This window comes from Sus scrofa, chromosome 2 (assembly GCF_054392235.1).
Source record: "Sus scrofa isolate SSC_HxYL_T2T_F1_AM1 chromosome 2, Sscrofa_HxYL_maternal_Yorkshire_Landrace_v2.0, whole genome shotgun sequence".
Lineage (NCBI taxonomy): Eukaryota > Metazoa > Chordata > Mammalia > Artiodactyla > Suidae > Sus > Sus scrofa.
In genome coordinates, this window is record NC_139384.1 from 108,363,079 (window position 1) to 108,390,394 (window position 27,316).

At 35.6% G+C, this 27,316-nt stretch overlaps 1 protein-coding gene across 6 annotated transcripts in view; it reads left to right on the plus strand.

Moving 5' to 3' along the window:
• The window catches only part of ADGRV1 (adhesion G protein-coupled receptor V1), a 536,680-nt gene that overhangs the window by 131,051 nt on the left and 378,313 nt on the right, over positions 1-27,316 (plus strand). For 5 of the 6 annotated variants that reach the window (XM_085014024.1, XM_021085376.2, XM_085014023.1 and 2 more), the window contains 14 exons: positions 4,598-4,728; positions 5,784-5,883; positions 6,503-6,682; positions 7,804-7,967; positions 10,882-10,975; positions 13,223-13,301; positions 13,406-13,544; positions 14,364-14,505; positions 16,192-16,454; positions 19,810-19,985; positions 20,787-20,911; positions 24,118-24,275; positions 24,366-24,512; positions 24,845-24,952. In XM_085014024.1, coding sequence (XP_084870150.1) covers positions 4,598-4,728; positions 5,784-5,883; positions 6,503-6,682; positions 7,804-7,967; positions 10,882-10,975; positions 13,223-13,301; positions 13,406-13,544; positions 14,364-14,505; positions 16,192-16,454; positions 19,810-19,985; positions 20,787-20,911; positions 24,118-24,275; positions 24,366-24,512; positions 24,845-24,952 — 2,006 coding nt within the window. Of the gene's footprint in view, positions 1-4,597; positions 5,083-5,783; positions 5,884-6,502; positions 6,683-7,803; positions 7,968-10,881; positions 10,976-13,222; positions 13,302-13,405; positions 13,545-14,363; positions 14,506-16,191; positions 16,455-19,809; positions 19,986-20,786; positions 20,912-24,117; positions 24,276-24,365; positions 24,513-24,844; positions 24,953-27,316 lie in introns of all 6 variants that reach the window. The other variant, XM_085014027.1, reaches the window with a different exon arrangement.

The following is a 27,316-nucleotide window of genomic DNA, read 5'->3' on the forward strand; positions in this document are numbered from 1 at the left end:
CATTTGCTTCTGGTTTGTGACAAGGTAAGTTCGAAAATGGAAATAATCTTTCTAGAGACTTTTATGGCAATCTCATTCTGCTGTGATATCCAAAAGTGATATCCATAGGCTTGTATTTTGCATGTGTTTTTTTTTTTTTGCCATTTAACTTACCTAGTCATTTATTTTATTGTGTATGTGCTTTTTTAAAAGTCAGTCTTTGATCAAGGAAAACAAAACAAAAGACAAAACCCCTTGTTCTTTACTGCTATAATTGTGAGAAGCACTACCTTGGGGGATATTCTGCTTATTGGCCATGAGAGCAAGGAAAGGAGAAAAATTGGAGAAAATAGATTAAAGTGAAGGGTATTTTGGACCTGTTTTTGTTTTGTTGAAGAAATACAGGGGAGAAAGTTGCATCCAAGAAGAGAGTAAGAGTGTTAGTGTCATGAAAGTTATAAATAAGTTCAGGCACAGAGAAGGGATTAGATTGAAGAGAGTGCTTAGAGCTAGACTAGGTGTGTTATTTTCAGCAATATGATGGGATTTTTCTTTTAAGACTACAAAAATATTTAGATGTCTAGGATCACTGCAGAAGAATTTTGACTGTAAAGCAGCTAGTGTCATAAAGGCATCTTATGAGAGTCTGGGTAATGGCGGTAGTGGTGGATTGGAGGCTCTGAAGAAACTCAGGCTCACATACTGAGCACCAAGTCATCTTGGAGAAACTGTAGACACTGGCACCTATGTTCTCTTTCGCCTGAACGGACCTAACCTGAAAACCAGATTGTGGTCTCTTTAGTTTCCAGCAGCTAAATGTCTACAGGAGAAGCCAAGAGGAAAAATGATTAGTTGCTACACATGTGGTCCAACTGTGTTACTGATTTAAGAATCTGCTTCATCATATCAATCTATGAGCATGAGTTTGGTACAGAAAGTAAAACAGTGAATTGCTATTATTAATTAGTACTCCTTAGACTTTTTTACGTTTTCTAAATAAAAATTGGGAGGAATTTTTCTTTTTCTTTTTTTTTTTTTTTAGTTTTCTTTCCCTGTCCTCCTAAACCTTTTCCTCAGTCTAATTTTGCTTTCTAAGAAACATGTCATATGTCAAGAACTTAGTATTTTGTGTGTGCATTCTTTATATCACTCTGAAATTGCATAGGCAAATGTTTATCAGGCATATGTTTACAAAAATGAATTAATGAAAAACTTGCTGGTGATTCTTCAAAGATAACTGCTAAACAAATAGCGTAAAACAAATAGTGCCTTCTGGGCTTTTAACAATGTTAACAATTGCTTTTGGCCTACTGTTGGAGTTTCCTTTATGTGATTAGATTTAAAATATGGACTATGCTGAAATTCTGGCTTTAGAATACATTTTCAGTTCATGGTGAGGAATCGCCTTAGTGTTTAACAATGTGTTGAATTTTGTAGAATCCCATTTCTACATTTTTATCCTAAAGCAATTGGACAATTTCCCAATGGTAAATATTACTTTCTTTCAAATGTGGTGGGCAGAATTTAGAAATATGAGACAATAGATTTTTACTGTGGTTGCAAACTATGTATAAACATGCCCTTTATAAATCTGTGTTCTACATGAGTCCATCACACAGCTCTGCAGCATCATAATCACTAATCATTAAATGACATTGGATTTAAAATTTTTCCTTTTCTCAGAGACAACATGTACCTTTTCTAGGCAAAGATCTGAACAATAAATCTGATTCTTTAAAAAAATATTTACCGAACTGCTGTATTAGAAATGCTGTACTTTTTTCCCTTAACTGTTCTTATTGACAGTTTGTGTTTCACATTATCCATTCCCCGGTAGTTGTTTTAAATCATTTTCTGTTATTTACAGAGCACAATCAATTTGGATGGTACTTATATACCATGTATATACATGAATCTATTAAAACATGTTTCCTATATTTTAGTTTTTCCATTTTTTTTTCCATCAACCATTTCCATTGTGGTTGATGGTTGTCTTTGTAACAAGAATCCTGATTTGGCCACAAGTAGACACAACACTGGGTTATCAAAATGAATTTTATATTAATATTCTTATTTATGTTAGGCTAGACCTAGAACCCATATGCTAGATCTTTAGAGTTAAGATGTATCTCAAACTTGGGTTGGACTCTAGATTTCATACCAAGGTGGTCTTCTGAGAATTATTAGTCAGACTCTTTGGTAGGGGAGGGCCCATCTGGGCAAAAATCAGAATTCAGTGTGGTAAAATATATTATCTAAAAATTTTGCCTTCCCTCTCTAGGACCAACCCTTTTGTCCTTCCCTTACATTTAGAGGACTGAGCACTTGTTCCTAATTTTTTCTTTTTTCCTATATTCTTTGACTCCTCCTCTTGGTAGAAGCTAGCTTTCTGGTAGTTTTTTTTAAGAAGGCATCTTGAATGGGCCGGATTCTTAGCAGTCTGCCTTAAAGAGGCAGAGTCTGTACCTTTGTTTCGATTATTAGGAAAATCTTCACACTGTTTATTCTGTTGACATGGTTTTCAGTAGGATTATCAGATTATGAATTTAAGGAATACTTGGTTTACTTTTTATGTGTTTTTGTGTGTTGTGCTTCAAATTGTGTTTTTTTGCATATTTTCTTGCAAGTTACATGGTAACGTGTTACATTTTCAAAGGCAATATTAGCTGGTATTAGACTGCGTATTTTTATGTATAATAAGTTTGTAGTAAGATTTTACTTTTTGCTCTGCTTAACATTTCATTTTTAGTTTTACCCTTAATGGTGTATTTATTCCCAAATCTCTTTGTACCATCTTACAACTATAATTTTTTTTATTGTGATGTTTATAGGTTCTCCTTAAACATGGGTTTTTATTGACCTACATTTCTTTTGCCACATGTGTTCTCATTAAATTTTTAGTACTTGATCAAACTTCCATAATTTTTTTTGAAGTGTTACTAAGTTTTGTGATTTTTTAAAAAATTTGAAAACCATGACACTGTATACCTTTTTATTTACGTCACTAGACAACAGTGCAGATGAAACGGCTTAGTAACTCCAGGGTTGTTGCGTGGCTTTTAGTAATAAACCCTTGAGAAATTCTGCATGGTGATCAATAGACTCCAGGATTTCGTTGTAATGCCTCTGTTTTATTCACATGAGCTATGCAAGTAAAGCAATTTAAAATGATATGGCATTTATGGCTGATTATACCCATTCTTTCAATATATCCTAACCTTTGGACACTGATTTGTAATAGCTGTTCCTATATGTTAAAAAAAAAAAAAAATCCAAGTCATAGCCTACTAATGTAATAGCGATTAAATTTTTTTTTGTATTGAAACATTTAAAAATGTATACACTAAATAATTATTTATTTTATTTAGAAGTTTTTCTGTTGTTTTGCTTTCTTATATTTTCTGCTGTCCCCAGATAATTTATTTTATTAAAGTTATCTGTGCTTAAATTTAGTATAACATTTTTATTTTGTTTTTAATAATTAAAATTAAGATAATCTCTAAATTTATATTTTAATTTAGAAGACCTTTCCATTAGAAATAATTGCTTAATTTTATCATCTTCAAAAAATAAAATAAATTGATAGTTAAAAAATATTTGGAAAGGAATTTTATATTGTTTTATTTCTATTCTCATTTAAAAATGTCACAAGTATTTATTTGGATAGCTAAGTAAAAGTGCTATTTTTTAGTGAATATACATGGATGTCAACTATATATCTCTGCTATAAAATTTGAATAAGGATGTGTTTTTAAAATTCTTTTAAACATCAGTTCATTCATCTTTTTATAACTTTTTTAAATAATATAGTTTATTTGTATACCTTAACTTGTATTTATCTTAAAACTTTTGAATTTAGCATATTTTCAGCAAGTCAAGTGCCCATCAGCAATACTCCCTATGAGCTTACTTTCCTCAGTTTAGAGGAAATGACTACTATGATTTTATTCAATTTTACAAAGTATTACATGAGGATAAAATCCAGGAATGGAAAGTATCTAAAATGATTCAATTATCCAGGAAGGATAACTGTAGCTCTGGTGAAGTTAGAGAGGTTGATGTACACATTTGACATCTTTCCTTTGCATTTCTTTTTATAAAACAAAATCATTGATGATATATGTAAGTTACCATTTAAAGAAATGTGATTTTCAGGTATTTGCAAGCATTTTTATGCTTGCATTGTGTAAAATCACATTGCATACCAGTGTAAGGAATTTGTGTCCTTTTGAGAAGTGAAGAAAGAATTTACTTGTGTTATTACTAGTTTTGACCATGAGGACTCAGTTATTTAATTTACAGAACATTTTTGTTCTGGGGCATGTTTTGGAGTGAACAGAAGTTTGTGTTTTCCATTTTAGTGTGTGCTTTTGTAACTTTTGCATATTGACCTTCTGTTGTTCTACTAAATGGAAGTATTTAGAAGTGGGATAAACAATAATGTGTTGATAAGCAGTAAGCATGTATAAAGATTCTAGGAAATTACAAACAACAGTTTTGTAATGTTCTTGGAAAAGGTGCTATAATAGTTGCATGTTTGGGATTTGGGTTTTGTTGACTTCAGATGTCAACTTCATTTTACCTTAAACATTCATCAATCTGTACATTTCACTTGCAGGAGAAATTTTACAATTCCATGTGATAAGAACACCCCCTGGTCGAGGAAATGTTACTGTTAACTGGAAAATTACTGGGAAACACCTAGAACTCAATTTTGCTAACTTTACTGGACAGCTCTTCTTTCCTGAGGTAATACCACCAAGAAAAGCTTTACCACACGTATCTGGAAGAAACCATGTATTGTGAGGAAAATGGGAAAACTGATTATGTAATTCAGGGATTAATAGAGATTGATGATGGAGCTACTTGGTTAGAAACCTAAAAGAAGAACATTCCTCAAATAGAGAATTTCTAAGGCTTAGGAAGGGGTTTATTTTTCTATATGCACTTGAATCTCCTTTAAGGAGATAGAAAATGCTGACTTTGTATTTGAGGCAAGCCCTCTTGATGCTTTCCTGCCCTCCTGCTGTGGGTGTCAACAGTGTTATTCTGAAGATGGTGAAGTACTGCCGCCCCTCTTCTACTCTTCACTGCCTTGGAACTGTAAGTGCTCTTGGAACTTCAGATGTTTCATTGCTATGGAACAGCAAATACAGGTCTAGAAACAAATGCCTTTTTTTATCTCTTTACACAGTATCTTCTTTGAGGTTGCATTTAAAGGCTCTGCCTGAATAGTTTGAAAGAAATTAATTGGTGGAAAATAACTGTATAAAAACAGTTCTTGGACAGAAAATTTAGCACTACTTTGTAGTAAACTCTGTCATCTCTTCTCCATACTCAGTATGAATTCTTGTTTAATAACATGTTCAATTCTTTTTCTCTTCATTTCACTGCCTCAGTACTAAGCCAAAGCCCTATAACTTTCTGCTTTGTGTACTGCATTTGACTTCTAATAACTGGTTTCTGTAAACACGCCTTCTTTTTCATACCGGTGTTTCTTCCATTCACCACTGCTATAGAAAGCTTTCCAAAGTACTGCTTTGTCTGAAATTTTCAGTAGTGCTGCATTGCTCATTAAATAAGATCTACATTCATTAGCTCAGCACTTAAAATCCCCCTTGGTTGTTCCCTATCTACTTTAAGCCTGGTTTCCTATGAGTCAACAGTTTTTTATTTACTTTTAAGCCACAGAACACTTTAAGTAAAAAATATATTTGGATGCACAATTTATAAGACCAATAAAAGCAGGAGATAGTTTGTGTACAAAGACAGTAGAGGGATGAGTTTCTTTCTGTCTGACATAGGGGTCGTTGAATAAAACACTATTTGTGCATTTGTTGGACGACAACATTCCTGAGGAGAAAGAAGTGTACCAGGTCATTCTGTATGATGTCAGGACACAAGGTAATGCAGAATTTAATTAAATTATTTTCTGAAAAAATAATAGTTGTTATCTCTGTATTTAACAATTAGATACATACTGATTTTTAAAATAGTATGGTTATTTTAAATATCGTCTGTCTCATTAAAATTTAGAGCCAAAAAAAAATCAATTCAGAATGAAAATACTTATCTCTATGGATTCAGTTAAAACCCCTAATTTTTTTCTCAATAGTTCCTATGGAATAAAACATATTTCCAAAGGTAGAATTTTTCTGAAATTAATTGTATACTAACAGATAAATTTGGATTCTGGATCAGTTATATGGATAAAACAGATTTAATCATTTGGGCAAATTATCTAAGTCATTTCCACAGTTTCTACTCAACTTCTGTAATTCAGATGACCGGTATAGCAGATAAGGATGATAATAATCAAGCAAAAAATATTCATGATTTGCTATAGAAGAAGAAAACTAAAAGATAGGTTCTGTTTGTCAACCCTCAGATTTCTGTTAGAGAAGTAACAGTAACAACTTTTTGGTTACTGTTTCAGGGAAACAGTGAATGGGGTTCTATTTTAAGTATTTAGAAGGTAATGTCAAATCACTGCAAGATTTCTTATGGTCCCTGACACTCCTAGGAGTTGCACCAGCAGGAACTGCTCTGCTCGATGCTCAAGGATTTGCAGCTGTTCTGACTGTGGAAGCCAGTGATGAACCACATGGAGTTTTAAATTTTGCTCTTTCATCAAGATTTGTTTTGCTACAAGAGGCTAACATGACAGTTCAGCTTTTCATCAACAGAGAATTTGGATCTCTAGGTTTGTGTTAACTCTAGAAGGAATGGAGTTTCCTCCAGATGCTTTTAAAATATTCTATTGGATTCCAGTTATAAGTGATATCATATGATATTTGTCTTTGTCTTTCTGGCTCATTTCACTCAGTATGAGATTCTCTAGTTCCATCCATGTTGCTGCAAATGGCATTATGTCATTCTTTTTTATGGCTGAGTAGTATTCCATTGTGTATATATACCACATCTTCTGAATCCAATCCTCTGTCGATGGACATTTGGGTTGTTTCCATGTCCTGGCTATTGTGAATAGTGCTGCAATGAACATGCGGGTGTCTCTTTTAAGTAGATTTGTGTCCGGATCGGGAGCTTGGGCTTATCAGACACAACTTAGAATAGATTTACAAGGAGATCCTGCTGAATAACATTGAGAACTTTGTCGAGATACTCATGTTGCAACAGAAGAAAGGGGGGGGGGATGTAATTGTAATGTATACGTGTAAGGATAACCTGACCCCCTTGCTGTACAGTGGGAAAATAAAAAAAATTAAAAAAAAATATTCTCTTGGAATGGATGCAAGGCCTTGGGAAAATAAATCAGGGACAGGAAAAAATGGTTAATTCAGGACAGGACTTTATAACTTTATTTCTGAAAGATTAGAGAACTATTTAGTGTTACAGGATACTGTATAACAAACAATTGTAAAATCTCAGCAGCATATGATGACAGGCTGGCTCTTGGTCCTCTGACTGAGGCTGGGCTTGGCCAGGTATGACTGTTCCATATGTACCTCATTCTTTTCCTGGCAGCAGCAGAGGTACAAGAAAGCAAGCAAAAACATGTCAGGCCCCTTACGGTCTAGGCTCAGAAGAAGCACATCATCCCTCTTACTTTGTCCTAGCAGCCAAAATAAGTGAGATGGTCAAATTCAAAGTCTGGAGATAGGGCAGAAAGCAGTATGCCTTGGCCAAAGTGCAACATAACTGAGCCATTACATGGTAAAGGCCAAGGACATAGGAAGCGGTGAGGAATTGGGGTTAGTCATATAGCTGCTATAGGTGCTTTTAGGAAAGTTAAAAAGTTCGTGAGCAGATATCATATTTCAACTATAAATAATTATAAAATCTTTTCCCATCCAATTCAATTAGGAGCCATTAATGTCACATATACCACAGTTCCTGGAATGTTGAGGCCAAAGAACCAAACGGAAGGAAACCTAGCTGACCCAGATGTTGACTTTGTCCCAGTATTTGGCTTTCTGATTTTAGAAGAAGGGCAGACAGCAGCAGCCATCAACATTACTATACTTGAGGTAAAACGCTTATTTTGTTGTTGTTCCTGTATTAAACCTGAATAACCAGATAAAAAGTAGAAATTGGTTAAATACTCTGGTGCCTTTAAGTCAGTTTATTTCTTTTTGTGACTTTTTAAAAACCATACAGGGGATTCTGTTCTTGTCTAGATAGGCTGCTCTGCTGAGTATTTTCATATAGAAACATTTTGTGATAAAGAAAATTTCCTTAAGGCATTCTCCTTTAACATGACATTGGCCTATGAGATTTTTAAGGAACTTTTTGAATTCTCCAAAGGATTCATTGTATTAGCAAAGCCCTGTAGGTCAGTGTCCTAGTTGTTAGGACTGGTTCAATCTCACCGTCTGTTGGTATAAAATGTGATTTTGGTTGAACTTAAAAGTAATCGTTGGTGACCAAAATTGCATTTTAGATGGTTGTTCATATTGTGGAATCTTGTGCTGTTTGGGGATTTGATGTTTCAACTATGTAAATTCATTTCTAAAAGTGTTATGAAAATAGTATGTCTGTGGAAGGTAGGCGATGGTGTGGTGGGGAAGGAGAAAGAAAGAGAGTGAATATTGCCTTAGAAAAATAATTTCCTTTTTGTTTGTTTGTTTGTTTTTGGTCTTTTTTGCCATTTCTTGGGCCACACCCATGGCATATGGAGGTTCCCAGGCTAGGGGTCTAATCGGAGCCACAGCAACTCGAGATCTGAGCCGCGTCTGCAACCTACACCACAGCTCACGGCAACGCCGGATGGTTAACCCACTGAGCAAGGGCAGGGATTGAACCCACAACCTCATGGTTCCTAGTCAGATTCCTTAACCACCGTGCCACGATGGGAACTCCAGAAAAATAATTTTCAATTACTATATATTTTGGTCGTTCTGTTTTTAAAATTATATTTTTCAGTGGTTTTTTACTTTTAAAAATTATATGTACTATACAGCATCTACCATCTGAAGTCAGTAGTTCTTTGTTTATTCCCATGGCACTATGACCTAATATAATAGTATGAGAACTCTGAAGGTGTAAGATGAAAGGTAACACTGTGTCAGTACATGACACAGCACAAGATTTGTTTGTTTGCTTTTTTTTTGCTTTTTAGGCGCACACCCTCAACATGTGGAAGTTCCCAGGCTAGGGGTTGAATCAGAGGTACAGCTGCCAGCCTACACCACAACCACAGCAACTCGGGATCTGAGTCGCATCTGCGTTCTACATCATAGCTTACCGCAGTGCCAGATCCTTATCCCGCTGAGTGAGGCCAGGGATCGAACCTGCATCCTCATGGATCCTAGTCAGCTTTGTTAATCACTGAGCCATGAAGGGAACTCCCACAGCATAAGATTTGATAAAACTTTTTTTTTTTTTTTTTAGATTCCATGTATAAGTTGTACCATGCAGTATTTGTCTTCCTTTGTCTGGCTTATTTCACTTAGCATAATGCCATCAATGTTTATCCAGGTTGTCAAAAATGGCACGATTTCCTTCTTTCTTGAGGCTCTATATTCCACTTTATATACATACCACATATTCTTCATCCATTCATTCATTGACAGACACTTAGGTTGTTTCTGTATCTTGGCTATTGTGAATGATACTGCAGTTATCAGACTGCAGATACCTTTTTGATATCCTGTGTTCATTTCCTTTGGATAAACACCCAGGTGTGGGATTGCTGGATATTTTTAACTTTCTGAGGAACTTTCATGTTGTTTTTCACAGTGGCTGTACCAATTTACATTCCCACCAGCAGTGTGTAATGGTTCCCTTGCTCACTTATCTGTTGGCTTTTCTGTAGAAGCCAGTCTAACAGGTGTGAGATGAAATCTCATTGTGGTTTTGATGTGCATTTCTATGATGATTAGTGATGTTGAGCATTTTTTTTATGTCCAGGTTGGCCATTTGTATATCTTCCTTGGAAATTTTCTATTCTGTTCCTCTGCATTTTAAATCAGATTATTTATTGTTTTGCTATTGAGTTGCATGCCTTTTAAAATATACTTTGGATATATATATCATTTTCAAATATTGTCTCCTGTTCCATAGGTTGCCTTTTGTTGATGTTTTCTTTTACTTTTCTTCTTCTTTTTTTGTCTTTTTGTCTTTTTAGGGCTGCATCCACGGCATGTGGAGGTTCCCAGGCTAGTGGTCTAATCAGAGCTGCAGCCGCCAGCCTATGCCACAACCATAGGAACGTCAGATCTGAACCGCATCTGTGACCTACATCATAGCTCATGGCAATGCTGGATCCTTAAGTCACTGAACGAGGCCAGGATTTGAACTCGCAACCTCATAGTTCCTAGTCGGATTCACTTCCACTGCGCCATGACTGGAACTCCTGTTGATGTTTTCTTTTGCTCTGCGGAAGCTTTTCAGTTTAATATAGTCCCACTAGTTTATTTTTGATTTTGTTGCTTTGGCTGTCAAATCCAAAAAAGTCATCGCCAAGACATATGTATTTTTTTCTTTTTTTTTTTTTGTTTTTTTTTTGTCTTTTTTTTTGTTGTTGTTGTTGTTGTTGCTATTTCTTGGGCCGCTCCCGCGGCATATGGAGGTTCCCAGGCTAGGGGTTGAATCAGAGCTGTAGCCACCAGCCTACGCCAGAGCCACAGCAACGCGGGATCCGAGCCGCGTCTGCAACCTACACCACAGCTCACGGCAACGCCGGATCGTTAACCCACTGGGCAAGGGCAGGGACAGAACCCGCAACCTCATGGTTCCTAGTCGGATTCGTTAACCACTGCGCCACGACGGGAACTCCTGTATTTTTTTCTGATTTAAATTTTTTCTACTCTGTGTTTGCAATTTTATATTTTCCATGCATTGTTTAAGTATATATATTTATAAGATAAAGAAAACAACTTAGGAAAGATGATTAATTTGAGAGCATAATTATAGAAAATTTAATGGCTGTAATTTTTGCAGGACGATATACCAGAACTAGAAGAATATTTTCTCGTGAATTTAACTTATGTGGAGCTTATCATGGCTCCTTCTACTTCATTTCCTCCTAGACTAGGTATGATGGACTTTTTTGTTGGTTTGTTTCTATTTACTCTCTGCAAATGAAGTAAAGTTTCATTTTCTAGTCAGAGTAATCGTTGTGAAGTTTGTTAATCTCAGCTATATGTTAAACTATGGTGGGCTTCTAGATTTATTTTAATTTAGAGACCATCATCTACTGTAGTTTTGTACATTGGACAGTGTAAAGATGTTTAAGAATTATTGTCTGATGCTTTTAAAACATTACAACTCTTTTATAACCACATTTGTAATCTTCAGAATAGAATTAGTTCTTAAGAAGGGAATTTCCTTTTAAAATTTAATTTGTTGTTTTCATTAGATCTCCATACTACCAGATGCTTTTATTTTCTCTTAAATTAAACAGAGATTTTGTTTGTTTTTCTGTTGTGTTCTCTATTCCTTTTTTGACTTTTTATCTCTTTCTTTTCATGCTTTAGAAAAGACTCAGTTAATACATTACAGACTGAAAGGTAAAACTTGAACCTTAGTACAAAATTTATGTAGATTACTTTAAAAGGATGTATTCCTGTTATTAAAACACAGACTCCTATTTATGATTTAGATGTTTGATATTGGAAATTTTGTCTGAAACTTTTAGGTATGATGGCCTAGTTGGGGGGGGCGGTGAATAGCATTGAGGTATCCTGCTCCCCATCCCTTGATTAGAAGGTGCTCAGGGCAGAGAGGAAATTAGTCTGGCTTAAAGGAGAAGAAGCACAGCCAAGAGCGGTAGCCTAAGGAATACGTGTTCCTCATTCACTTCAGAGGCTCAAAATGCTAACTTTGAAAATAGGGAAAAGGAATAAACAGTTTTTAATATGTTATTATTATTTGAAAAGTTTCTACTTTGTTTTGCAAAGCAAATATGTGATTCCAGTGACTAAGCTGTTTACATCAAGCAATTATTACAAGGTAATTATTGCTTGTACTAAGACAACTAACAGAGTATATCACATTTCCTTATGCTCAGATTAGAGGTAATTTGATTAGTTTACCTTTTGATAGGGGCTTTCTAATGCCCCCACATTTTTTTTTTTGTCTTTTCTAGGGCTGCTCCCATAGCATATGGAGGTTCCCAGGCTGGGGGTCTAATCGGAGCTGTAGCCACTGGCCTATGCTAGAGCCATAGCAACTCGGGATCTGAGCCGCATTTTGACCTACACCACCGCTCACGGCAAGGCTGGGTCCTTAACCCACTGAGCGCGGCCAGGGATCGAACCCGCAACCTCATGGTTCCTAGTCGGATTTGTTAACCACTGCACCATGACAGGAACTCCTAATGCCCCCATATTAAATGCTTTGTATATTAGTACCATTATCCCTTATGTTTTCCTAGTTTGCAGATGAAGGAGCTTAGGCTAAGAGACACTAGGTAGCATGCCAAAGTCACACAGCTAGGACACTGTGGAGCTGACCTACTGCTCTGTAGCCTCTAGTTTGATGGGCACAAATCCTGATTTTATATTCTTTCCTCAACACTGTCTAGCCTCTTCACTCAGGGAGGATTCTCTTCTTAACCCTTCTTCACCCAGGCAGCTGTTATAAGTATTCTAGAGTAAGCTGGAGCCTCTAACATTTAAAAGATAAAGGACAAACTTATTAAAAAACAGAACAAAGAGTAAGGGTTTTGAATAATGGATATAGGTAATATACTGAAATTGGTAGAATACAGAATATAAAGGCTTAAGAGAAATTTACTTTAAGCTTAATCTTTATTCTGCCTAACCTTCCCCCGTATTTCCCACCTGTCTCAGCCTGTTCATAACCCTATCTCTCACTCTCTCTTTTGCACACCTGTATTTTTCTCTGCAGCATTTCCTGCTTTACTCGTCCCATTTTTTTTCTTCCTCTTTCTACTCCTTGTGACTATCCCCATTTTTCTTTCCTCTTGACATGTATTAAAATAATAGAAATATGGAAAAAATAAAAATCATTAAAATTAAAAAGAAATTTACTGATTACCTTTAAAATATAGAAATAAAACCATAACTTCATTTGCTTCTTTTATACTGTTTGGAGTTGATTAAATTTGTTTAAGTCAGTGGTTCCTGTTATCAAAAAGTTTCCTTGTTCAAATGTTATGAACATTTACGTGTTATTCTCTTAAACATGTTTTGAATATGTCAACAGTTTCTCTGTACTGGGAACTGTTAATACCAAAGATATGATCTTTAAATTCTGTATCAGATAGTTCTCTTTTAAATCACTTATGTTTATTTTAAAATGTCTTCATTTTTTTCAGATTCAGAGGGCTTGACTGCGCAAATTATTATTGATGCCAATGATGGTGCTCGAGGCATAATTGAGTGGCAACATAGCAGGTAAACCCAAGGCTGTGTGAGAGTCCTATTTTGAGTTTCTGATTCTTTACTCTCTAATGAATAAAAACTTACGAGGAAAAATGAATGTATCTTCTTTATTATAGGTTTGAAGTAAATGAAACCCAAGGAAGTTTAACATTGGTGGCCCAGAGGAGCAGAGGGGCTCTTGGCCAGGTTTCCTTGTTTGTGTATGCGCAGAATTTGGAAGCACAGCTGGGGCTGGATTACATCTTTACCCCAATGGTGAGTTCAATGAGAGTTATAGTGACTTAGTGAATAAATTAATTTTTCCCCCTTTTTACAGCTGCATCTCTGGCATGTGGAAGTTCCTGGGCTTGGGATCTAATTGTAGGTACATCTGAGGCCTAAACCACAGCCATGGCAATGTCGGATCCCAGTTGCATCTGTGACCTACGCTGCAGCTTGAGGCAGTGTTGGGTCCTTAACCCATTGAGCCACAACAGAAACTCCTAAATTAATCTTAAAAGAATAAACTACTATATAGTTCACAGTTAACTAGGGCAAAAGATTTCCACATGGTGGAATAGCTCTCTTCACTATTTTAGTAAAATATATAAATTGAATTTTCAGAACTGTTATAAAGATTATTCTGTATATCATTTCATTCAATCGTTACTTATTGAACTATTTGATATTCACTTTTTTATTTCAATATTCGATACTAGAGAACAAAAGTTACTGTGTTAAAGAATTTATATCATTAGATGACCTTCTCAGAGTGTTTCTTACACTCCTTGAAAATGTTAACTCTTTTATTTCTTTAATTTGCTGAAACATCTTCAGTGTTTGAAAGTGCTTTTTATTTTGTCTGTTCATGCCTTACACTAGTCAAATGTTAATTTTCTTTTCTTACTACACAACTTTTACTTTTAAACTTAATATTGTTAATCTAAATAAAAAGATCATGCAAAAAATAAGGAAAAATTCCTGTAAATAGCTCATTTCATATTCACAACTAAATTGTACATGTTGCCAAACATTTTATAAAAACTCAAAGTGTATTAAAATATAATACAAGTCTACTTTGACTTTTTTGACCAGATTCTTCATTTTGCTGATGGAGAAAGGTATAAAAACATTGACATCATGATTCTTGATGATGACATTCCAGAAGGAGCTGAAACATTTCAGCTGATTTTAACAAATCCTTCTCCTGGACTGGAGCTTGGGGAGAATATAATGGGTAATTGATGGTTTCTTACACACTTGATCACTCCTTCTGTTTTGCTAATACAGAGGCAATTGTAAAGGCTTAGAGAGACTTTTTGATGGTTTTCAGTGCTTAGAATGAAAAATATTTTAAGTTAAGCATTTTAGAATTCCATGTCAGTGTAACAGTGCTTCTAGCCTATACCTAGTTGTCTGTGAGTATATGAGTGTGTGTGTGTAAAACCAAAAAGTAGGTTGGTAGCAAAAATTATTATTACTAAGTTATTTCTGCAATTATTGTACAATTTATTTGATTTCTAAATGTCTTTCCTCTGGTATTTGAGTTCTGCTCTGATTTCCTGTTTAGCAGTAGAGGGCATGACAAATTAGCTGTTTTTACTGTCATCTAATAGAGTATTTTCACATAGAATTGAAATAAATTGATACTTCAGACAGATTGTGGGGGCCATAATTATTTGGTTGGAACAGTTTGACATTATTAGGAAAATGAACATTCTAGTTCACTGCTTAATAGTTATCATGCTGACAGCTTAGAGAAGGTACAAAAAAGGAGACAGAAGAGGAAACCTCATAGAAATATAGAACTTCAGGATTGGAAGAGCTCTGCAAAAGGACACTTACTTCAGTTCCTTTGGTGATAAATAAGTGGATTTAAAAGACTTAAGTGTTGACAGACTCTGTAGCTTCTTTTTTTTAGATAATGGCCAAGAGTTCTTTGGGATTTCTTTAATTTCACTAACTTTTATATCCCTAAATTATTGACCTTTATGAAAAAAAATCTGTTTGTAATAAAAAAAGAATTTTGATTAACCAAGAACTGGTTTTACTTTTATTGCCATATTGATAAAATTAAGTGACATTTCTGAGGCTGCCGAATTTTTTCTTGAGGCTCTGGCCATTGTTTCAAAGTCAAGGAGTATGTTGAAAATATACTTTTTTTTGTTTGTTTTTGTGTAACACAGTGGGCTGTATGTAAAGGGTTGTAGGAGTAGACACAGTGGGTTGGTTAAGAGACTTTAACCTATAAGCAACAGAAAACCCAATTCAAACTGACTTAAATGGAAGTAATTTGTTGGCTCATTTAATCTAAGGGTCGAGAGACCTGTAGCTTAAGATGAGAAAGGACTGGGACTTAACCATGTCACCAAAGACCCTATTAGTTTCTGTCTCTTCTCCTTCCTTGAGGAGTATTTGCCTCCTCCCAAGGTTAATGTTACTTGTTTTCACAAGACAGTTACCAGCATTCTTCTACATTCCATAAGAGGAAAGACAGAGTATTCAAAATTAAGCATTCCTAAAAAGTCCAGATATAATTTGGATTGGAATTATGTAGGTTCCACGCCCACTACTGTGAGTAGGAGGAAATAATATGTTGTTTGACTCTTTATGCTTGTAATTTGCTATTTTAAAATATTAAAAAAAATCCTTAGGACAGTAAATACTAGGTAATTTCTTAAACCAGGCCTCATTAATTGACCTTTATACTATTTCCAAACTTTGATGAAGTTTCAATGAATATCCTTGTATATACATTTTTGTGTATATGGGCAATTAAAATATCTGTTGAGTACAATGGATATTGTGCAAAAAGGATACCAACTACCTTCTCTAGTACCTACACTCCAAAGTGTCTGTATAAAGTGTTTAACCACATCCTCACCAGCAATTTCTTTGGTCTTTAACATTTTTAATTTGACAGCCTTCATCACCATCCTTGCTAATGATGATGGCCCTGGAATTCTATCATTTAACAACAGTGAGCACTTTTTCCTGCAAGAACCAACAGCTCTCTACATCCAGCAGAGTGTGGCAGTATTGTACATTGTTCGGGAACCTGCACAAGGACTGTTTGGAACTGTGACTGTTCAGTTCATTGTGACAGAAGTGAATTCTTCAGTGGAGTCTAAAGATCTTACTCCTTCCAAAGGATATATTGTTTTAGAAGAAGGTGTTCATTTCAAGGTACAATACGAACCTTTGATGAGAATGAGTGATTAATATTTGTAAAATATTTTTCTCTTTGAGGAGCACCCTAGATCCTAGAAAGAAAAAAAGTACAGCTTAGGTAATAGGTAACGATATGATTAGGTGTTCCTATCATGGCTCAGTGGTAACAACCCCAACTAGTATCCATGAGGATGTGCGTTCAATCCCTGGCTTTGTTCAGTGGGTTAAGAATCCGGCATTGCTGTGAGCTGTGTTGTTGGTCATAGATGTGGCTTGGATCCCATGTTGCTGTGGGTGTGATGTAGGCCAGCAGCTATAGCTCCTATTCAGTCTAGCATGGGAACATCCATATGCTGTGGTTGAGGCTCTAAAAAGACCAAAAAAAAAAAAATTAGAGTGTCATGTGAAAGTGCCGTAGTGCTGCATTGTTTGCATAGAATGTTACTAGAGAAATTTGTCCCATAAATTGATGAGTAGAATGTGGAAGTAATAAAAAAAACATGCATATTGCTGTTTTAAATGTTAAGTATATTTAAATGGCATACATTACTTTGCATTGTCTCTAAATCATATAACTAAAAGAAATACCAAGCCATTTACTGCACTCATTAAAACAGTCAGTTTTTCTTTTACCACATTTTTATTAAACAAAATAGAAATGCTTCCTTTAGACTGCTTGTTTAAGAAGTAAGTATCCTTTGTGAATAGAAATAACTTATTTCAGGAAAAATGTTAGACTTCGAACTGATCATAAATGTGAACTTGCAGAAATTTACCTTCTGAAACTTATTTTTATGTATATTAATAATTTTCTGTTCTTGCTACTAAACTATTTATTTATTTATTTATTTATTTATTTATTTATTTATTTATTTATTTTTTGTCTTTTTGTGTTTTCTTGAGCTGCTCCCGCAGCATGTGGAGGTTCCCAGGCTAGGGAGTCTAATCAGAGCTGTAGCCACCGGCCTACACCAGAGCCACAGCAACGCAGGATACGAGCTGCATCTGTAACCCACACCACAGCTCACAGCAACACCAGATCCTTAACCCACTGAGCAAGGCAAGGGGTCGAACCTGCAACCTCATGGTTCCTAGTCAGATTAGTTAACCACTGTGCCACGACGGGAACTCCTAAACTTTATTTTTAAAACAGAGTTTAAAGTAACTGATTTTTATTTTTTTATTTTTTTATTTTATTTTTTTTTCTTTTCCCACTGTACAGCAAGGGGGTCAGGTTATCCTTACATGTATACATTACAATTACAGTTTTTTCCCCCACCCTTTCTTCTGTTGCAACATGAGTATCTAGACATAGTTCTCAATGCTATTCAGCAGGATCTCCTTGTAAATCTGTTCTAAGTTGTGTCTGATAAAAGAAAAAAATTAAAAAAGAGTTTTTGTTGTTGACTCAGTGGGTTAAGAATCCAACTAGTATCTATGAGGATGTGGGTTCAAACCCTGGCCTTGCTCAGAAGGTTCAAGGATCTGGCATTGTAGTGTTGGTTGCAGACACAGTTTGGATCTGGCATTGCTGTGGCTGTGGCATAGGATGGCAGCTGCAGCTCTGATTTGACCCCTAGCCTGGGAACTTGAATATGCCGTGGGTACAGCCCTAAAAAGGCAAAAAAAATAACTGATTGTATTAGCTTCAGATATTTTTCAAGTCAACTATGTAAAATATAATAATTCTAATAAAATATGTTATATTTTAAACTGTGTCATCTAAAAACAGTTCATCTAATAGTTAAATAAGTTTATGACCATTCTGTATAAACTTCAACACATTTTTGAATTTATATTGATTTGCATGTCTGATTTTTTCATGTTTTTAGAAATTTAGAACCTTTAATTGATTTGTTCAGACACTTAGATCTTGATATAGATTTGTATCAAATTTGAAGTATTTTATGAATTTGCTGTTGCTTCATAGTCACATGCTTTTTTTTTTTTTTTTTTTTTGTCTTTTGTCTTTTTTTTGTTGTTGTTGTTGTTGCTGTTTCTTGGGCCGCTTCCACGGCATATGGAGGTTCCCAGGCTAGGGGTTGAGTCGGAGCTGTAGCCACCGGCCTACGCCAGAGCCACAGCAACGCGGGATCCGAGCCGCGTCTGCAACCTACACCACAGCTCACGGCAACGCCGGATCGTTAACCCACTGAGCAAGGGCAGGGACCGAACCCGCAACCTCATGGTTCCTAGTCGGATTCGTTAACCACTGCGCCACGACGGGAACTCCTCACATGCTTTTTAAAAAAGTTTCAAATTTTATTTTATTTAATTCTTTGTATATTTTAAATTTATTATTATTATTATATAAGTTTTTAGCTGAGCCCACAGCATGTGAAAGTTCCTGGACTAGGGATTGAACCCACACCACAGCAGTCACCTGAGCCACAGCAGTGACAATGCTGAATCCTTAACCTGCTGTGCCACCAGGGAATTCTGTATTATTATATCTTTATTGTGGCATTTTTTTTTTCTTAAAAGGCTCTTTCACAGTGTGTTTGAAGACCTTTCTGTTCATTAGGCAAATTTTAGAGCAAATTGGATTAAATACTTTTTCTCTCACCAACATAACTTTTTCCCCACATGTTTTTATTTTGAGGTATAAACAGTAAAATACAAAAATCTTGTGTGGTTTGTGTCTTACTTATGCCTCAGTGACTTTAAAAAATACGTATACACCAATGTAACAACCACTCAGATTAGTATATTAAACATTATGTCACACAGAGGTTTCCTTTTTGTCCCTTGCCCTCCCATGAGTAAAGTGTTTTCTGGTTTCTAGCACTGAAGACTCATTTTGCTGATTCTTAAACTTCTTATAAATAGAAGCATACAGTATGTATTCTGGCTTCCTTTAGTCAACATAGTTTTTGGTTGTACACATGAGTATTTGGCTCTTCTTTTATTGCTCAGTAGCATTTCATTTGATAGACCACAGGTTGTTTATCTGTTGTCCTGTTGATAAACATGTGGATAGTTTTTAATTTGTTGGTGGTATGGCCATAAGTGCTTTTAAAAGTGAATCCTATGACACATGAGACTAATGCAGTTATGTGGTTAGGGCAGGATTTAAAAAAAAAAAAGGAGCAACAATAAAGACCTAAATGTAATCTAAATGTAATTTTTTAATCTCAGTGATATTTTTGAAGGCCTTAAATATTTATTTTCAGACATTTCAGGGCAATATATCACAGAGTTGAAAATCTTAAAAGTTGAAACAATTTTAACATTACGAGGATCAGTACTAAAATAAAAAAGAGGCAATGTTTTCCAAAATATTATTTTGTTGTCAAAACTATTTAGCCCGTTACTCTAGACGTGTATTGCAAAAATACTGAATTCCAGTATCTTTTGATTATGTTTTCAGGCCCTACACATATCTGCCGTATTGGACACGGAGCCAGAGATGGATGAGCATTTTGTTTGCACCTTGTTTAATCCAACTGGAGGTGCTAGACTAGGGGCGCATATTCAAACCCTGATAACAGTTTTGCAAAACCAGGCCCCTTTGGGGCTCTTCAGTATCTCTGCAGTTGCAAATAGGTATAGTTTATTCATAAGGAAATTTTCACTTTTGAAGCTAAGTAGGAAGTATCTTTTGGTTTGAAATGCCAAAGAAAATTGATCTCTAATTATTGTGATGGGAACTTTTAAAATGAACTCTAGCAGCCAGACCCAGAGAGACCGTAACAGGGAGCATGAAAAACCTAATTCATGTCCTATAGAATGATGTTATTAGAATTTTTATTTTCTCAGAATCCATACTTTCTGGTAAAAGCACTATTCTATGTTTTCAATAATAATAAAAAGTGAGAAATAATATAAATTATGTTTAGTTGCTCAGACCACGTGAATGACTCTTCAAACATATATTAACATGTTTGTAGTTAAAAAATTCCTTCTGGAAACTGAAAACTTTTTTTAATATCCTAGAAATATTCCAATAGATCTAGTTTTATCAATATGTTAAGAGTTTTCTGATTCATTTTTTCTCTGTTAAGTATGTTTAGTTTATGTGAAGAGAAACTTAGGAATGACAAAGTTTTACTTATTTTGGAATATGTAGTGTGAAGTTAACTGAAGCTACTGTCTGTATTTTCTTACCATTATAGTATTAGATCATGATGCTTTTAAAGATCTTAATAAGTGAATATTTTTGAGCTCTAGGTTCTAATCTTCCTACTGTATAAAGTTTGTGGATGGATCTCAACTTGTTTAAAGTGTATTAAATACATAGAAGCAATGTGATAGAGATATTTAAAATGTGGAAATTATTATTAATATTAATAAAAGAATATTATTAATATTCTTTTTCTGCTTTCTGTAACCACTTGTTTCTTTTAGCGCCACCTCTATAGACATTGAAGAAGCCAACAGGACTGTGTATTTAAATGTGTCGCGTACCAATGGCATTGATTTAACCGTGAGTGTGGAGTGGGAGACAGTTTCTGAAACAGCCTTTGGCATGAGTATGTTCACTTTCTTTTAAGAACAAAATTCTATAATCAAGAAAGATTGTATGTATAAGATTGACATTTTTCCCCCTGTGAATTGTATCCTTTAGATTTGTTGAAGATGGAGAACAGATATCTCATTCTTTTATTACATTCACAAATATTTATTGAGTGCCTGTCCTGTGCCAGGCATGGCTCTGAACTCATGAAGCTTAGAATTTAGTGGGAGACAGAAATAAATCAAAAAGGAAAAATCAATGTGTAGTTTAAACTATGATAAATGTTTTGAAGGTAAGGTTCTAAGTGTTGTAAGAACATAAAGAAGTGTTTCCCAGGGGTATTGATGTTTGAACTAAGACTGAACATTGAGTTGGAGGAATATGGAAGAGAAAATGGAAAACAATCAAGGCAGAGGTCTAGAGGCATAAAAAGGCATGTAAGTGAAGAATTGAAAAGTGAACACTGGGTTTAAAAATAAGGGAGAGTGTGGAGTTTGGAGAGTGGATGACACCAGATCATTCCAGAACTTGGAGAATATGTCACATACATTAGTCTTTATTGTAGGGTTATGGAAAGTCTCTGAGTGGTCTTGGCATGAGGAAGGGTTCCCATGCATGTATGGAGGTAGTATGATCACATTTGTATTTTGAAGGTATCTTTTTCGGTACCATGTAAAGAATGGATTGGCACAGGAGAAATGACAGGATGAAAGGAGGTAAACAAAAGGACAAGTGATTATAGCTTAGACCAGTTTGTGGATTGGATGTGAAGAAGGTGCTTGCCATGTCTCATGGGTTTTGAGCTTGTGCAGTTGGATGGAGAGTCATGCCATTCAGTAAGAAAGGGAGTACTAAATGGGAATAAATGTTATTTTGGTGATGGGGGTAAAATATTTGAATTCGAGTTAACTTGTTAGAAGACATTTCTCTAGACTCAAAAGGAGATCTCTGCTGGAGAGATACATGTGTGAATCTGTAGCGTACATGTTACTTTTCAAGTCATGGAAATTGATGTAAAAACCTGGAAAATGAGAATGAAGATAGAGAAAGAATGAGGACTGGGCTCTGAGAAGGCTCACGTTGAATGGCTAGGGAGAGGAGGAAGAGACTTAGAAGACCTGGTGAGACACCCAGGGGAATGTGGGATTGTAGACAGCAGCAGAAGAGCATTTTATTTTATTTTATTGTCTTTTTAGGCCACAACCATGGCATATGAAAGTTCCCAGGCTAGGGGTCAAATTGGAGCTTTAGCTGCCGGCCTACACCAGAGCCACAGCAACGCCAGATCTGAGCCACATCTGAGACCTACTCTACAGCTCACGGCAATGCCAGATTCTTAACCCACTGAGTGGGGCTAGGATTGAACCCATGTCTACGTGGATACCAGTCCGGTTCATTAAGCCTGTGCCACCATGGGAACTCCAGAAGAGCCTTTTAAAAAGAAAGAAGTGGTGCATTGTGTCAGTTCCTGGTTAGAAGTCCAGTAAGATTAGAACTGAAAAAAAAAAAAAAACAAAACAAAAACACTCATGGTAGTTAGCAATATAGAAGACATAAAATAGCAAGAGCTCTTTGTGTAGAGGAATTAACATTTTGAATGGAGGTGAGGGAATGGAGACCTCAGATGTATACAAGTAGTTCAGGAAGTTTGGCTGAGAACATAGGACCTTGCAAAAGTAGTGATGTTATGTAGAGGCCAGGGCTTTTTATTTATTTGTTTAGTTTAATGAGACCTAAGCACATGTAAATGTTCATGAGAAAGGCCTTGTAAGTGGACAGGATTGAATATTTAGAAGAGAGAGGGGATAATTAATAATGGTACATTTGCCTAAAAGGCAGGAAAATCCAAAAAAGGTCCAGTAGGATCTAAAAGGGACCCAAAGAAGAAAGATGGTTTCTAATCCAGAGTTACCTCATTAGAGTTTGGAATCTGCATGTGTTTTGTGGAAGTGCTTGTGAGAGTATGTGTTGGAGATTCTTAAATGTCAGTAGGCATTGTTTATTCTTCATTCACCATCTTCCTGAACTACGGTAGGGAAGGATTTGACCTTATGACCAAGACTTCAGTGCAGAACACTCGGACTCTTAATGAAAAAGCTGTGGTGGCAAAACAGGACTTTAAAATACTGGATTTCTAGGAAAGGAAATCATTAGTGGCTAGTACATAAAAGGCATTGGCATTATGACTTTTTTTTTTTTTTTTTTGGTCTTTTTGCCTTATCTGGGGCTGTATCCATGGCATATGGAGGTTCCCAGGCTAGGGGTCCAATCGGAGCTGTTGTTGCCGGCCTACGCCAGAGCCACAGCAATGAGGGATCCGAGCCCCATCTGCGGCCTACACCACAGCTCACGGCAATGCTGGATCCTTAACCCACTGAGCAAGGCCAGGGATCGAACCTGCAACCTCATGGTTCCTAGTCAGATTCGTTAACTACTGAGCCACAACGGGAACTCCTGGCATTATGACTTCTTGAACTAAGTGAATTTCAGGTTTGGCAATCTAAAAATGATCATTAATTTACAAGGATCCTAGGTCTCAACCTTGACAGTTGTTTTTTGCTGTTCACGCCATTAACTCAGTTTAAAAAGAACTAACTTTCATGGGAAACTGTCATGATAATAGAACATAGAAGGTTTTTAAAAGATATTCTTCATTAGATAGGGGTTTTTGTTTTTGTCTGTTTAATTGCAGTTTAGAATTTTAGGACAAGTATCTGTTATAGCAGGCTGGTAAAACGACAGCCATTTGTAGTAGGTGAGTCTGCTTTGGCATTCTTAAAATATGTATGGGGATAGTTTCAAAATAATAGTATTAAGTTATTCAAAACCCAACATTTAGCATGTTTCCATCAAAAGTATTTATTTTTAAAATTTTCTTTATATTTTCATCATCTTTGTGAAAGCTGATTAAAATCAGGCTGAACGTATTTCCTTTTAAAGTGCATATTTAGTATTTATTTATAAATGTACTCTGGAAACCTTTTGTGGGTTTAGTGCAGGGTAGTAACAATTTTTCGTGGCTTTGTAAGTTGCTATATTAGTTACTGTTTTGAAGTTCTTTAGTTTGTCTCTTTCTCACACACATACACATGCACACACGTCATGGAAGCATTTCTATTTCTAGTAACAAACTCACTGGTTTCATTCTTTAAACAATAAACATAGAATAGATGAAGTTTGGAGAGGGTTTTACACAAGCAAATCATGATTTATGTTTTTCAGGGGGAATGGATGTTACGTTTTCTCTATTTCAAAGTTTTTTGGATACATCGGCTTCTGGCTGGTGTTTCTTTACTTTGGAAGATGCAGCTTATGGTATAATGTTAAGAAAATTGTCTTCTACTGTTTACCGTTGGCAAGGGATTTTTGTTCCACTTGAGGTAAACATCACTTATTTTACGGTACACCGAGTAAAATGTACATACAGATCTTGGATGCCTCAAGAGTGACTGTTATTCTTTTTTTCCTAGGATTTTAGTATAGAAAATCCTAAAACTTGTGAGGTCTTTAATATTGGTCTTTACCCCTATTTTGTGATTATGCATGAAGAAAGAGATCAAGAAAAGCCTTCTGTTAACAGTGTGTATACATTCACATCTGGATTCAAATTATTCCTGGTAAAAAAAAAAAGTTCACTTTTTTAAAAGATTGCTTTATTTAAAAGAAAAATCAGATTTGTGATATTGCGCTAAATAGAAGATAGTGTATGTTCTATGTTAATGTGCAAAAGGGCTTTTTGCAGGTTTGATACATATTTTAGCAAGGTGTCTTAGTCCAGTGATATTTTTGTCTTTCTTGAAATGATACCTAGATATGCATACCTAGGGATCAGAATAATTTTTCAAGTTTTGAACTTCAAATATTTATTCAGACTACTACTGTATTCACAGCTTTTCTTAATTAAATTTTTCTTTAAATTTTTATTCCCACTATTCTGTCTTCCTTGCAGGTACAAACAATCATTATTTCTGAAAGTTCTCAAGTAAGATATTTTACTTCAGACAGTCAAGATTATTTAATTGTTGCAAGTCAAAGAGATGATTCTGAATTAACTCAGGTTTGATCTTCTTTTTTTGTCTTTTGTCTTTTTAGGGCTGCACCTATGGCATATGGGGGTTTCCAGGCTAGGGGTTGAATTGGAGCTGTAGCTGCCGGTCTGTGCCAGAGCCACAGCAACACGGGATCTGAGCCATGTCTGTGACCTACACCACAGCTCATGGCAACGCTGGGTCCTTAACCCACTGAGCGTCCTCATGGATACCAGTTGGGTTCACTAGCCACTGAGCCACAACAGAAACTCCAGGTTTGATTCTTTTAAAGTGAATTTTTTTTCTTTTTAATACAATGATTGAAACACATCAAAGGTATAGTCTGTAGGTTTAGTATAAAAGAAAACCAAAACCTTTTCTTTTTCTTTTTGAGGCCACACCTGTGGCACATGGAAGTTCTGAGGCTAGTGATCTAATTCGAGTTGCAGCTGCTGGCCTGTGGCACAGCCACAGCAATGCCAGATCCTAGCCTCATCTGCAGCCTACATCACAGCTCACAGCCACACCCTATCCTTAACCCACTGAGTGAGGCCAGGGATCAATCCCACATTATCATGGATACTAGTCAGATTTGTAACCTTCTGAGCCACAATGGGAAGCCCCCCCCCTTTTTTTTTAGAAAACCAGAAGTCGATTGTGGTAAAGTAGTAAAGAAGAACATAGATGTTGATTAGTCATAATTAATTTTAAATATTAGAGTTATAAATATCATTTTGTATTCCAGAGCTAGAGCAAGTATAATAATAAGCACGAGCATTTAATTAGCCTTTATTGCATTGGAAAACATTTTGGAGAAAAATCACATGGCTAGATAATTGGTATCTTTAAAGTTTTATGATAAATATTGCCAAATGGACACACAACTTCACCCCAGATATCCCATATTTCTCTAGTAAAATGTATCTCAGAATCATAATAATATTTATTTGATAATTTCTGTCACTCCTCAGACCCGCATTCCTGTTTCTCATCTCCTCATTGTCAGCTCATGAATTTGTTGAAATGCAATCAGAAAGGAAATTATTCATCTTCCCAGCACCAAATTCAGAAACCCTTATGAAAACCAGTCTTATTCCTCCCTCCTGTTACAGAGGCAGAAGTGTTTCTTCTATAAAAGCCAGGCTTTGGATGTACATGCTCCTTGTATGGGTTAGTTAGTTATTCCCTGTAGTGCCAATGTAACTACCATCTCTCTCTCTCTCTCTGACGAATTATTACAATCAGCATAAAGGCAGGTTCTCCAAGCTTGAGAGGTAATTTCTCTCCTGGTCTCATCCTCCTTTACTTTCTGTTTCTTTTCTCTCCTTTATAGTAAGTTACCTTGAAAGAATTTTCTTCTTGCTTTGTAAACATCCTCATGGTCATTGAAGACACCTGATAGATAGAGTGGATGTTTTTTTCTGTCACTATTTTACATCGCTTCCCATCAGCACTTGATTGTTGCCTCATCTTCAAATACAAACCGTCTCTTCTCTTGATCTTTTGAAACACTACACAGATTTTCCCTTTGTCTTTCTGTGTCATCCTTCTCAGTCTCCTTTACCACTTCCTTCTTCCTTTTCTGAACTTAGAGATATTGGCGATTTTCAGGTTCAGTTTTGGCTCACATTTCTTTTTTTCCTTCTCTTCACTCACTCTGAGTCCTTTTATCAGTATTATTGCTTTAAATATCAGCTATAGGCTGCTTCCTAAATTTGTCAGTAGACTTACTTTCCTCTGTAGGCTAGTCTTCATGTCGAATTGCCTGTTAGCATATCCACTTAAATATGTTTTATGTCTCTAATATTTAACATATCCCAAACTAAAATTTGGAATTTCTCTATAAACTTGTTCCAACTGTTTGCTTTCATTTCAGGAAATAGAAACCTCATAAATACAGTTACTTAGAGTAGACTGCTGGGTTCTGTTTTTCTTGATTTTACCTGGTTAATTCATTCCCGTCTAATTTATTATTAAGTCCTTCTGATTATATCTCCTGATGCCAGTATAGATATTTCTTTCTACTCTGCTTCTTCCCTAATCCTGGTCTCCCTTACTTCTCACCACACAAACAGAGTAGCCTCCTAGCTGCTTTCTGAACTTCTCTGACCTCCTCAGATCTATGTTCCAAGTAGCTGGAGTAATCTTTAAAAATATTAATTCATATTGCTCCTCATTTTAAAATTATACAATGATTTCCAATTATGTTTGGAAGAAATTCTAAAGTATTTAATAACCCTGCTTCTTCTTTGTCCAGCACAGTACTAAGTTATGCCCATTGTCCTACAATTATTACGATTGTCTCTTTTATTCTCTAAAGGATCCCTGTGATAAATTAAATGCTAACATAACAAAAGGTACCTCATGGTCTTACCTCTCCAGTCTTACCTTCA